This window comes from Oreochromis aureus, linkage group 20 (genome assembly GCF_013358895.1).
Source record: "Oreochromis aureus strain Israel breed Guangdong linkage group 20, ZZ_aureus, whole genome shotgun sequence".
Classification (NCBI taxonomy): domain Eukaryota; kingdom Metazoa; phylum Chordata; class Actinopteri; order Cichliformes; family Cichlidae; genus Oreochromis; species Oreochromis aureus.
The window spans coordinates 14404790-14418142 of NC_052961.1; the positions used below are offsets into that span (position 1 = coordinate 14404790).

The following is a 13353-nucleotide window of genomic DNA, read 5'->3' on the forward strand; positions in this document are numbered from 1 at the left end:
TAGTGTAGTCACAGAGGTCATATACATGTGGGAAGAGAGGAGTGAAATATAATGTGTATTCACTGCTTATTAGAGAGGAGCACGGGTCAATGAAGCGGCCCTCTGCCTGGCAAGCAGCCAGACAAAGAAGTGTTATCATTAGAAGCCCTGCTGTTGTCTGTGTTGATCTGAGGCTCGTGACAAGTGTGAAGCACCAACAGTGGCCTTAAAAGGGGTTAATGGTGCATAGCCGAACAGACACAAGTTTCAAATATGTGGGTGGGAGGCTGCAGAGAAACACAGAGAGAGGGGTGTGGAAAGTTATTCGCTACAGGATCCTGAAAATTAGGGAAAAATAAAAAAATAAATCAAAATGATCACTGAGAAACAACACTAATGAGCAAAATGTGCACGTGTTAAGCACAAAATGAGTCCATACTACTATAATACCACAATATTAATACATTATTAGCTCGTTCAGTGTCTTTACTTGCAGTTATATAGTTTCATTTTTTCAGCCTACAGGGGTTGGGCGGTATCCAGGGAGTTTAAAGATAAATCTCATGGATGTGATATGAGTAATTGTTACCCTTATTTTCTTGCTTCATTACTTAAATATTAGACATGTTTATCTTTTGGCTTGTCTGAAAAGTTTAGACATTCAGTACAAAAGTAAGAGGTGTTAAAGGAAAAAAGTAGTCAAGGTACATATGTGCTTCATGAGTAAATGTTCTTAGTTATATTTCACTACTGCAGACTGCAGACACCCCCGCTGACCTTTCCTCATCGACTGTATCAAGTGGAGGTTTAGAGTTAGGGAATGCTTATAATATCCTTATAATATGGGAGCTTAACTTCTGCAGATCCATGATTTGTTTTCTGCTTCGGTTCCTTGTTTCTCTCTACAAGCATTCACCAAGTCAGCAGATGTTTGATGAGACAGAAAAACCAACTGAACCAATTAAAAGATGAGGAGAAAGCCTGCTCAGTGACATGGAAATGCAGTGCCAGTTAGTATTCATGTTCCAGAAACTATTTCCTAACTAATAGGCAGATGTGGGGATTTCAGAGCAGAGCCATCTATTGAAATAGGCCTCATCCTTTTCATGGCTTCATGTGACAACTCGTGCCGCTGTCCCAGGGCATGTCAAATGCACAAGGATAGAGGGTCTACTTTTAAAAAGGGACAAAAAAAAAGAAAGAAAAATGATAAAACAGTGAGCCGGAAAGAAGAAAAAGAAAAAACAAAAAGCTTCATTGGTTTGTAAAAAGATAAAATTATCATTGTTCTTTTTCCTCCAGTGCTTCGCTTTCACTGCACTCAATGAATGAGGTTGTAGTGCTCGCGCCTCGCACCGGCGGGAACGCGCATTTTCTTTTTTCCAGCGGCACAGAGGAGAGACTTCTGTCTGTGAGAGGGAGGAGAAAGGACTACATGGAGGAATATAAAGCTCTTATTCTGCACAAAACTGATCCGGATAACTTCTCTCGCGTCTGTTAAGAAGCCATGAAGTCACCTTAGTGGGTCTGTGTGTATTTTTTAATTTTTATTTTAGTCGGCGAACAGGAAAAGTGAAGCTCTGAAGTGCAGGCGCTCCTCCGAGTTTAACCCACAGTACGCTGGATCCACGGCTGCTGCTGCTGCTGCCAGTTGCTCCGAGAAAAAGAAGAGTTTAACAGAAAGAGGCGAGAAGAAGTTTGTGCAAAATGCAAGGAGTTTCAGCTACCGGTGAGTAAAACGAATAACTGCAAGCCTCCCTCTCTGTGTGTCTTTATTAACCCTCTGCGGTTTTCAAGAGTTGTTTCCAAATGGCTACGGCTGGTATTGCGCACAGGGTTTGAATACCAGAATGCTTTTGCCAGCTGTCAACAGGGCAGCTGCAGGCCCGCATCAGCTCCACAACAAAACTGAGAGCTTGTTTGCTCGTTTGTTGACTTTATCCGCATAACTGAAAAGAGGTATTTCTGTTGTATGGGAGACTGGAGCTGACAGGGCAGGAATAGTAGCGAACTAGTGCCAAGCCTTGAGTGAGGGAGCTGTGACCTCACTGCTGCCCCTGTCTGACGCGCCCCCCTCTCATAAATACCCCACACACATATGTTTAGTTAATGCGTGACCGGTAATCAAACACCACGTTCTAATAATGATCATAAGAAGAGGGCTCATTTATTATTCTACAGTAGTGTGTGTGTGTGTGTGTGTGTGTGTGTGTGTGTGTGTGTGTGTGTGTTTGGCCATAAGAGGTACACACGTTCTTCCAGGAATGTGATTTAAGAGGAGGGGGAAAGTGTTTGCTATCTGAAAGTGTTGCAAGTGTGTCTGTCTGTGCAGCTATGTGGCTGGATGATAGAGGGACATATTGGCCTAAGGGGAGTGACAGTGTGTGGTTTCCTCTTTGCAGTGTGGGCAGCCATGTTTTGATGCTGAGATACTTTGAGAATCTTTCTTGCATTTCTATTTCACCACGATCAGAAGGGGGGGAGGGATTTGTTTTTCTTTTCTTTCTTTCTTTTGTTCATCACACACCGTGTCCAGATCATTGTTCCCTGTCATGCATTTTGCTTTGCATGGCCTGGAGATGACAGATCTGGGGCATTAGGCTTCATATTCCTATCAAACAACCCCGAAGAGTTTACTGCCAAAGTTCCTGCAGATCTCAAGATCTTTCACAGAGGCCCGAGAATGAAGCGCTAGCATGCAGACAAAGAAGAGTGGGGGGGAGGGCATATGAGGGAAAGAATGATAGAGATGAAGTGCTGATGGGACGATATGGAGCTGCAGCAGAGGTGAGCTATGCAGACAGGAAAAAAAAGAGCGTGTTTGCTGTGAGACTCAGGGGAGGAATCGATCTGCTGTCCTTCTGGCTGACTTTCTTTTTTCCGGCAGTCCAGCAGTGTATCGTTTCTCTCCCACACACATTCACTCCCAAGGCCTTGCTCCCTGTTTTTTTTTTTTTTTTTTTTGCAGTTCCCTCTTTCTCTCCCACACTGTCCCAGATCAATCTCTGCCCTGCTCTTCCACTTTGTGGCTGCCTTAAACAGCCCCCATCAAAACACACACAGCTCTATTGCTCATCGCAGCTACCATCAGATGAAATATCCCTCCCCCCTCCTCCCTACTTCCCCCAAATATATTCCTTCCACATGGGAAACCCAACCGGCCTGTGCACTCTCTAATGCTTATTTTTGTGTTTATATGATGGGAGGGTCAAACGGGTTGGAAGCTGCTTGCATCAAATCGTTGGAGAATCTATTAAAATAAACCACATCACAAATAAACTGCGGTTGGATAGATAGTGTGCCTCTCAGTTTGAGGTCCACCTCAGTCCTCAGATTGTTTCCAACTCCATAAACCTTTCTGACAGACTTCAGTCTCCGTCTTACGCTCCCTTTGCACCGTGTCTGGTTGAAAAATGGGAGGACGTCTCCCTCACGGATGGAGGACAATAGTGGTTCACGTAGGGCAGCTGGATGCTCCATCTGGCTGTTTAGGTTATTTGTTATTAACAAAAGCTATTGGGCTTGTCTGTGTTTAACTGGGCTAATGTAAACATTTCCCCTCCATGTTAGATAAACAAACAGCAGAGGAGTTATGTTGAAGGATGGTGCGATTTATATCTGCCCAGCAAGAAAAAGGGGGAAAGGCCATAAGTTATTGCGAGATTTAGCCTAAAAACTTAAAATTAAGCTAAAGCAGGGTTTTTTAGTGATTATATATTGAATGTAAACAGCAAGTAGGTTTTTTAGAGCTAACTGTCGATCTCCAAGGAAGGAGTTTCACTTTCCAGGCATGAATTAAATATCAATATTTACATTTTCCACTTGCTGTACATCTCTTCTACTTTTACAAGTGCTGTCTGAGTTAGCTTGTATGTCGCCTTATGTTCTTATGACACCTGTATCTGTAGCCTTCGTGTTTTTCTGCTGTCTGTCTTTGTGTCTCGTTCTTTTCCAGGTGCACACTGAGCCTATTCCTCCAAATTTGGCAAATTTGGACTCAGGAATGAGACGGTTAGAGTTCGGTGGTCACTGTGACCTCCCATCCGTGCTACTGTTTTCAACATCAAGGGAATTTCATTACATTTGACCACAAATGTTCACTAGAACTAAAACATAAACTGATAGGTGAATATGATTAAAATGCATAAATCATGACATGTTGGCCTGATCCCAGGTCCCCCTCTTGGCCCCATCTAGCATGAGCTAAAGTAGACAGCAGGAACAGTGAGGAGCTAAATCAGAACTTACTGTCAGTTTCTAACACATGTATCCGCGAAAGATGTGACAGGTCTTACGAATTTGGATGGAGTCAGCAGCTACTATCACTGTACACGGGGCTGTTTATAATGAAGGCAACAACTTGCTGATTAATACTAACCAAAGACAAACTCATAGTATTCCCGTAGGAACCAATCTCAAGCACATCCTCTACATCTTTCTACTCCTCCATGTCTCTTTCTTATCTGTGTGTATGTGTGTGTGCATGTGGGGAAGGCAGCATGACTCAGTTCCAGGGCCATGCAGAAGCTTCGGGCTCTTTCCCGGCCTGTCTGAGTGTCACATTGATTTCTTTAATGGTGGTCATGTGCGGGTCCCGCTGTTGCAAAGACTTCTGCTTAAACGACACTCAAGTTTTGCATTTGTGTGTCAGTAGAAAAGAGCTTTCAGAATCCATTGACTTTTTTTGGAAAGCCTTTTTTTTTCCTACACCACATCACATGAAGGATTACCCATTTAAAGTTGCATCTGCACATGGTGTTTTTTTTCAGTCACACATAGAGATACACTTCTGTATTAAACCATCTGCCCACTCAGGATAAGTAACAGCTTTTTGTGCACTGCTAAATGGCGTGAAAGTGTAGCTTTACACCTGATAAGATAATTTGGCTGGTTTGCTTGTGTGACTTTGGTAAGTGTGACTAAGCAAGAGCTCATGAAACACTTTTACAAAAGCATTGTGACTTTACAACACAACCTGACTGAATCTAAACAGAACTGGGTGGGATAAGAAACTGGTTTGCTTTGGTATGGTTCATACTTACTAGCTACAGTGAACAGACTTTCAACTTCTATTGAAGCTCCTGTTTAACAGGTTCTCCCAACATTTGCGGGCTGGTTGCTTTGAAAGGTGTGTTTTGAATCGTAGAACTGTTGTTACGTGAATAAGCATAGTTACATAGATATATGAGAATTCATTAGTAAATTTAAAAAAATCCGCAGTTGTCCCAGTTTTATTTATTCTTACATCTTTGCAGCTTTGAATTTGTTGTGTTTATTGGATTATCAGTTCTGTTAAAAACACACAGAAATACCCCCCCCACCCACCCCCACAAAAAAGAAAACAACAAAAAACAAACAAACCCCAAAAACCTGGTTATATAAGAGGAAGCTGTAACGAGCAGTGACATGAAAGACACTCAGGGGTGCAGCTGCTGTGTAACAAATGTTAAAAACGCACCTTGTATAATGTGACTATGCGTGACAGCTCACCTGTCTGACGTGTGGAAAAAGTGTCTGTTTCCCGACCAAACCTGTTAGTGATTTATAAATATGTTATTATAAGAATGAAGTTGGCTAAAGAAAGATGCTGCTATTATGGTGGCAAGTGCATAGTTTTGCAAATTCCCTTTATATGTGGATCTCAATGCATGATGTTGTAGGTGTTTAATGAAATTCAGTGTCTATAAATAGTAAATGGACTGGTTCTTATGGCACTTTTCTACTCTAATTGATTAACTGATTGATTGGTGTTTAATATGATTTCTAAATGTCAAATCCCAAATTAAACTCATTATTACTGAGTTTTATTAATCTAACCTGTCACAGATTCTGCTTTTGCAACCTTTTGGTTTCTGATAGATGCCCAGCTATTAAGAAAAGTAAATGAGGTGAAACGTACCTTACATCAGAATTATTCATGCCTCTTTTGCTTTTGTTGTAGCTAAAATGTGCTGAATGATATTCAGAATTGATTTTGTAGTCTGTTTTGAGAAAGCCTGTGTTTTTCATAAAGGATGGGCTTTGAGGCTTCCTTTTATTTGAAATGATATTTTTTGGGCAGCGAGAGACAAAGAGGCTAAAAGCAGGTGGAATTTGCAACTCTGCATAATGTTTTCTCCACTTTATGGCAAATATCTGACACACACTCTGGCAAATTCTGTCATTTTTGAAGGTAAGTCTGAATGAATCTCTCAGGAACGATAATGTAAAGGTCTGAAAATGGCTTAAAAATCTTCCCTCTTTGACAGAGAGGTAATAGTTCCTCTTTAAGATAATGTTATTTCTGTTTGCATTATTGTATCCACCTACTTTACACCAGTGAAAGTAGGATAATTAACAGATGTTGCGCTATGGGATCACACTGCTTCCAGAGCGTGTTTAGAGATTAGTGAGAGTGAGCAGCACTTTGATAGTGAGTATAGTAGGAGTATTGAGTCAAAATTCTGTTTGGTATTAGGATGTTTCTGTTCAGAGTAGCAGTTCTTCCTGCACAATATGTTTATACTGGAGGTCTCTTGGCTTAAAGTCTGGCTGACACACACACACACACACACACACACACACACAGGCGGAAGTGACCTAGTTTTCCTAAATGGTACCAACTGTTGAGGCCTTCTATAAATGAGTAGAATAACTTGGTGTCACTTGATAAAGAAGTGCCATGTTAGATTCTGAGAGACTAAATTAATCTCATGCTGCTAATCTAGATGTGTCAAACTGTATGCAAGCCAGATGTGTGTCTGAAGAACTTCTGAGAGTGTGTATGTGTGTTGGGGGACGTATTGAGTTTAACTCTGCGCTCGCTCTCAAAGTGGAAGAAAAAAAAATTATCTGAAATCAGCAATTTTGCTTTGAGATATGATCCTAGAACAGTAGGCTGACTCACCCTAAATGTCTGTCTCAGTCACAGGAATAGAAGGAATGGAGGTCCATTCCTCCAAAGCCTTTTGTGTCTATCTGTATCTTTGTCTATTCTCCAGTCTGCTGTCTGTCTGGATTGGACCTACCCTGATGAGGGGGATTTTCCTGGGAAAGTCATATGGAAAGAAAAAAAAAGGCTTAATAGTAAAAGCATGTTCCATTATATTTCTTTCCCTTTGTGTGTGTGGTGTGTGTGTGTGTGTGTACATTTTATGAGTGGAGCTCCTTTTTAGCACACTGAAGGCATTGTGTTTTTCCTCCGCTGATCATCAGAAGAGCAGTCTCTATGAAACTGTGGCTTCCTATACACACTGGGGTGAGGCAGGGTATCTAGAGAGGAGAGAGGCGGGGAGAAAAAGGAGAAGGGAGGGAGAGAAAGAGAGCCAGGTGGAGTTCACCTCTAGGTTAGATGGCGAGCATCAGCATTCTGATACAATAGTTCAGTTGAAGGTGTAAAATGGTTAGAGCCACTATTCTGTTGTCTACCAATCTAACAACTGAAAATATCCCTCTTCAAGCAATGTTTGCTAAAATATACGATTCCTGCCTGAACATATAGATTCAGAACCTGTTTTTTTCTTTTAATTTGGAACCAGTTTGCTGCTTCTGGTTCTTTCCAAAGCCCAGCCAGTATGTACTGGTCTGTAGTAATTAGCCAACCAGGGATATACTTGCCACTTTATTAGGTACACCTGTGCAATTGCTTGTTTATGCAAATTTTGAGCCACGTGGTTACAACTCAGTATGAATGTAGGTATGGCCAGCGCCTGCTGAAGTTCAGCTGAGAGTCAGGGTGGAGAAGAGTGGCGATCTCGGTGACTTTGAATATAACATGGTTGGTGGTGCCAGACAAGCTGGTCTGAGTACTTCAGGGGCTGCTGATCTGCTGGGTTTTTTGACGCACAGAGAACAGTCCAAACGAGAGAAAATAAACAGGGAGCAGCAGTTCTCTGGGCAAAAATGCCTCGTTGATGCCACAGGTCAGAGGAAAATGGTGAGACTGATTTGATCTGATAGAAAGGCAAGACAGTAAAGATGCAGAAGAACATCTATGAGTTTGTGAAATGCATTTCCCACCATTTTTCTTTTCAATATTATTTTAAAAAGTTTCAGTGCAAACTCAAACTCATGCAAGAAATCTAAAAACAGTGGTCTAGAGGTGCATGGAAAGATGACCTTGAAGGGAAGGTTTGAGGTAATCTAAATTGGATTATTTAAATTTTTAGTTATTTTTTTCCCTCCATAAACAAAATAACAATACAAAATATTAAATACAACCAGCCTTATTATTTACTGGTTTTCATCGGGATTATGTTTAATATGTCCATTATAACCTTATTTAAAATGTCTTCAGTGATCCAGTTTACTGGATGCACTAGTGAGTTTTTTCTCTCTCTATTGTATAAAGATTTTCCAGAAACTCACTGAATCCTGTTATTTCCTCCCAGGATTGTATTACTTTATTTGGCCCTTTTTCGTTATGAGCAGGGACTGTTATAAAAACTCTCCGTGGTAGTGCTTTCAAGGACGCTGCTGCTGAGAAGCAAAAATAAGCCAATCAATAACCAAACAAGGACATGTGAGTTTGGTTATTTCTTGTACTACAGGGTTGCTGCTTGTCCTTGAGCCATAACTCTTGCACTCGTTAATGACCATCAGCATGGGTTCCACGTGTATACGTTTCCCATCTCAAAGCTCCAGATGTTGAAATCTGCACCCCAGTGAAATGACACCAGTGGCTCACTTGAAGGTTGGAAATCAATCTAAAATACAGACGGGCCTTAGAGAATGGTTAGCAAAGCAAATAAGTTGTATATCTTTTGGAAACACGGCAGTCCTTGATCTTTCAGATAATTTAATTCCTCAACAATTCCCACCCTCCTCCTAATCCCCGCCTCACACTCATTCACCTGACGTCGCCATAAACCATGTTGTAAATGTCTTCCTAAGTCTTGCTGATTGCAGCCAACAAAGACAGCCTGTGTTCAATTCTCCATGCTCTCTCCCCTGGGTGCCCTCCCACCCTCCACCCCCCCTCTGCTCTGCCCTTCTGTTGTTATTAACCATTGTCTCTCTCCCTTTCCTCTTCCTTCCTTTAAGCCTGTGTATTTTTGGTCCCTTAGAACGAGCACAAGATTCTGCAACTAAAAGCCGACGCTTATTTGACTTGTTTACATTTTTTTTTTTATTCTAACGCTTTCTTTTTAACACTGCAGACACACACACAGCCTTGGGGCCTGTCAGTCAGCAGAAACAAACTTCAACTTTTTCTGCCTCTGTTCTCTTCAACTGTCTTCCGCACCACCAGTCTTAGACTGTCACAGAGTAGCTCCTTTTTGGATGGCACGGCTGTTTGAACAGGGCTCTTATTTAGTCCAGTATAAGGCGACACCAAGTGTGAAAGTACTGTATTGTCTGCAGCCTTTCTGTATTGGATGTATGCATTTTAAGGGTGGTGACCACAGCTGCTATGACACTGTTTCTGTCTGTTAGGAGGAGAGATGCTGCTTTCACTCAAACAGCTTTGTGTGATGATTTGTTATGACTCCAGACGTGTCTGCCCCAGCGAAACCCGGCTGCCTTCAAAGCCCTCCTGTCACTCGAAATATCATCAAATAAATGAAAATAAGCAGGAGAAGCTGCTTTTTCTTCGTAACTTCTTTTTTTAAGATCGAATTTTACAATCTCATACATTTGATCTTGTTACCGTATCTTAAAAAACTGTATTGCTGCAATGCTGAGTGTACAACTGCTGTGGTACCACTAGATGGCACTGTTAGGTTACTCCTGGCGACCTCCAGCGCTGATTAAGAAGAGAGCATTTCCTAACCATACTCTACATTTAAACAAATAAACAACAACAATTTTTTATCATAATGCCTGAATTTTTGCTTGTTATGTGATAATTTTATTTCTTAAATATATTTTTAAGAGAAAAAATTAATTATTCTGTGGGGGGAAAAAAAGAGCAAAAAGCAGGTCCTTTCTTTCCGGATTCATTCAGCATCATGACTATAACCCTAAATACCTCAGCAGAGTTATGAAGACTTCCTTTCACTGACAAGACGAACAGGAAGACCTACAGCAGATCATGTGGCTGTGACAGAGCACATATGTAATCATCACTGAGTCAGTCAGTCTTAGAAGAAAAGACTGAATACCGAGACAGCCTAAGTACTGTTGTAAGATCTTCAAGGTATTTAAAACAACCTGTCTGCCAAGTCGCTATGGAAAATGATCATAAGCCAGAAGGGCTGGAAACTACTGGGCCACACTATATTGTATTTGTTCTAATTTCTAATACTTACAGTCTCAGGGAATATCTGCTAAAAATAAATACGTCTAATATTTGGAGATTCAGGTCATGAACATAAAAGCAGTGGCAGTGCTGTCTACGCTGTCTGCGGGTTCTACACAGATCTGAAGCACTAGTGACGGAGCTGCTCTCGTTCTGGGTGACCTCGAGGTGCTTCGCACTGAAGGTCACCCTGGCAACAGCCGGCTGATTCTCGGCTGTCTCCTCTCCTTTCTTCTATCGTAGTCTGCCCTGCCCGTCAGCCATTTATCTTGCTGTAGTGCTCTGCTTCTGTAATGACTTTGTGAAACAAGATATCGCTGTGATATTGGAGCAATATCCGCGCTCCGCCTTGCCGCTTTAATGGCTGCAGTTCGAAATGACTTGCATTTTTCGACGGCAGTTCTGAATTTTCACATCCTTGCGGTAGGATGCATCACCTAGGCCCTGCCTTTGTTTTCAAAACATCACCCAGGGATTTGAACTGATGAGTTTACGAGCACTTAACTGTACTGCCCTCTCCCAGCATGCCTCGCCCAGCCTCAGCTCTCATCACAGGACAGTCATAACACCCTGCGCCTAATGAGGAGATGAGAGCCACATCCACACAGATGGATCCTGTTCCTGTGGCCTGCTGTGGATTATCTTTGTCAAACAGTTATTTCAGGTTTTGCCATTTCTTTTTGTTTCGTTTTGTTTTGGGGACTTTTTGGGGGGTGGGGGGCGCTGCATCCCTAATTCACTAACAAGCTCTTCATTAGATTTACATCGATCCCGAAAGGTCAAAATGCAATAAAACAACAAGCCGCCTCAGGCTGCTCAGCATCTGTGTTTTTGCGTATGCATGTCTGCATGTGTGCGCACATCTGTGAGCAAGCGTGCCTGTCAACTGATTCCCTGAAAAGCGTGTTCTCTGTAGGCTGCTTTAGGTGCCCGAAGCAAAATTGTTGTAATTAATTTCTTCCAAAAGGACCCTTGAAATATGAGTTGTGTGTACTCTGGATTGTTAAACTGTCGTCTACCACTGTGCTGCTGTTCAACAGTGAATGATGAGTCTCATTAAGCTCGGAGCGCCACACACATGCTGGTCTTCTGCAGCGTGACCCCGCTGATATGTCTTCTTGCGTTCAGCCAGTGGAAAAAAAAGCGAAACAACTAGACGCACATCATCTTCGGGTAATCTGTTTGCCAGCTGGGAGACTGTGCCAGCAATACACTTATTGGGAAAGCTCTCATAACCACAACAAGCTTCAACCCTATTACAATAAGTAGCTTGTGGGCTCGGTTCTCTGAATGACACTCAGAGAAGGATTGCATCATTCTTGTCTCTAATCCAGTAGAAGAAATGTGACTGAGTGAGTGCTGCTCTCAGTTTCAGTGTTTGAGACAGCTGAGGTATAAATATGTTGACTCATTCACAACCAGAATTTTCAGATGCTTTGCATTCTGCAGGTGACTTGCTCCTGTTGGTGATCGTAGTATTAAAGTTAGCAATCTCCGGATATTTGGTTCTCATGTAAATAACTGCTTTATATTTTGGGTCACAAACATGCAAAGAGGCAGTTGAACTGTATGATTCTAAATGACAGACTTGTTGAGCAGATTTGATACATTATCTTCCAGGTGAGACTGTAACGATAAACACATCAAGAGTTAAATGGTGTTGGTTCAGTGAAGCGTCGATCATTTTTCACATCGCCCTTTTGGCTGTGCTTTACTTGCACGTGCACGATCCATCATGTCACACAGCTACTGGTGACAAATGCCCTTGTCTTAATGCTTGCTAGAGACATTCTCATTTGACATAAACACACACACAATCTTAAACATGATGCAGATCTTGAAAATTGAGCTCATATTATTGCAGTTTTATGCCTGGCAACAAGGTTGTTTGTGACGTTGCTTTGCATGTTTGTTGTGCTGGGTGAAGCTAGTTGCACCACATCATCATCCTCCCCCTAGTTGTCTGACCTCACATACCTCATGTTTTCATTTCATTTTGTGCCAACTTTTTTCCTTATTTGAACTATTTATTTTGACTCTCTCTGTTTCTCTTTCTATCTCTGCTGCACTGTAATCTCTACTGAGCCGTGCATAATCACAGGCCATCTGGGCGCTGTAGGGAGAGATGAGCCTGCAGCTCGTCAGATGACCAAACCCATCGTGGGTGGATAGAAACTTGCGTGTGCACTGCATCCTAATATACACACATGCACACAATCACACCTTTTAATAGTTGCAAACCATCACAGGGCTGTATGCTTTCATCACACCTTAACATAATCAAGGACATGCAACCTGAACAACGCACTGCATTGTTGCACAATAGAAATAACTGCCGTGGTATTTGGAAACAAATCACATGTCTTTCAGCACTGTTTATTGATCTTACACGGCCAGAATGTTATGAATGTTTGTTGAAGTTGATGACCAGTTAGCTTTAAAGCATCTTTCCTTTCTTGTTTTTAAAATGTAGGTTTTTTTAAAGACATTTTTCAGATGTTTATTTTTAGATGCATTGACAATTGTTGGGAGGCTGTGTTTGCACTTACAGCAACATAATGATGTCTTCAACCCAAGTAATGCTAGCTTCACTTAACCTGCTTGTCTCTGTATGGCCTGCATCACATCACACACAGCAAAACAGAAACCAGAGGAGAAAAACCAGAGAAAAATTGATACGGCATTTGTCTTTGGCTATGCAGAGTGATGGATTTGGGGTATGCAACCAATGTGCTTGCTTGTAGTCCTTTAAAAAACACTGTGCATAGGTGGGATGTTGATCACCGGTTAAAAAGTTAGCTTGAACTAGAAAGGGAGCTGCAATGGAGTTCACCATGAAGAAGGACAAAAAAGAAAAAACAACAACTAAAAAGAAGTCATGCATGAACAGCACAGCGGTGACTTCATTTGAAATTTTTAATTTCTTTGAGCACTTGTTTACACGTGACTATAAAGACTTCTTTGTCTGTCATGACTTGTCTTCAGGGGGGAAGCTAAAGTACCAACAACAGCACAGATACAAAACAGGGGTAATCCATAGACTTGTTGTTCCACTTGTTTTTGATCTCATGTGACAGTACACAGCTACTTCATGTAGAAGATCGTCAGCAATGCACTGCACAGGGCCAACACACAACCCTGTGTTATGTGCATAA

At 41.7% G+C, this 13353-nt stretch overlaps 1 protein-coding gene across 1 annotated transcript in view; it reads left to right on the top strand.

Annotated features, from left to right (window-relative positions):
* Positions 1–1381: 1381 nt before the first annotated feature.
* The window catches only part of fgd (faciogenital dysplasia), a 51364-nt gene continuing 39392 nt past the window's right edge, over positions 1382–13353 (top strand). The window contains exon 1 of the mRNA XM_031753712.2: positions 1382–1708. Within this exon, the coding sequence (XP_031609572.1) occupies positions 1687–1708 (22 nt within the window). The 5' untranslated portion in view covers positions 1382–1686. The remainder of the gene's footprint in view (positions 1709–13353) is intronic.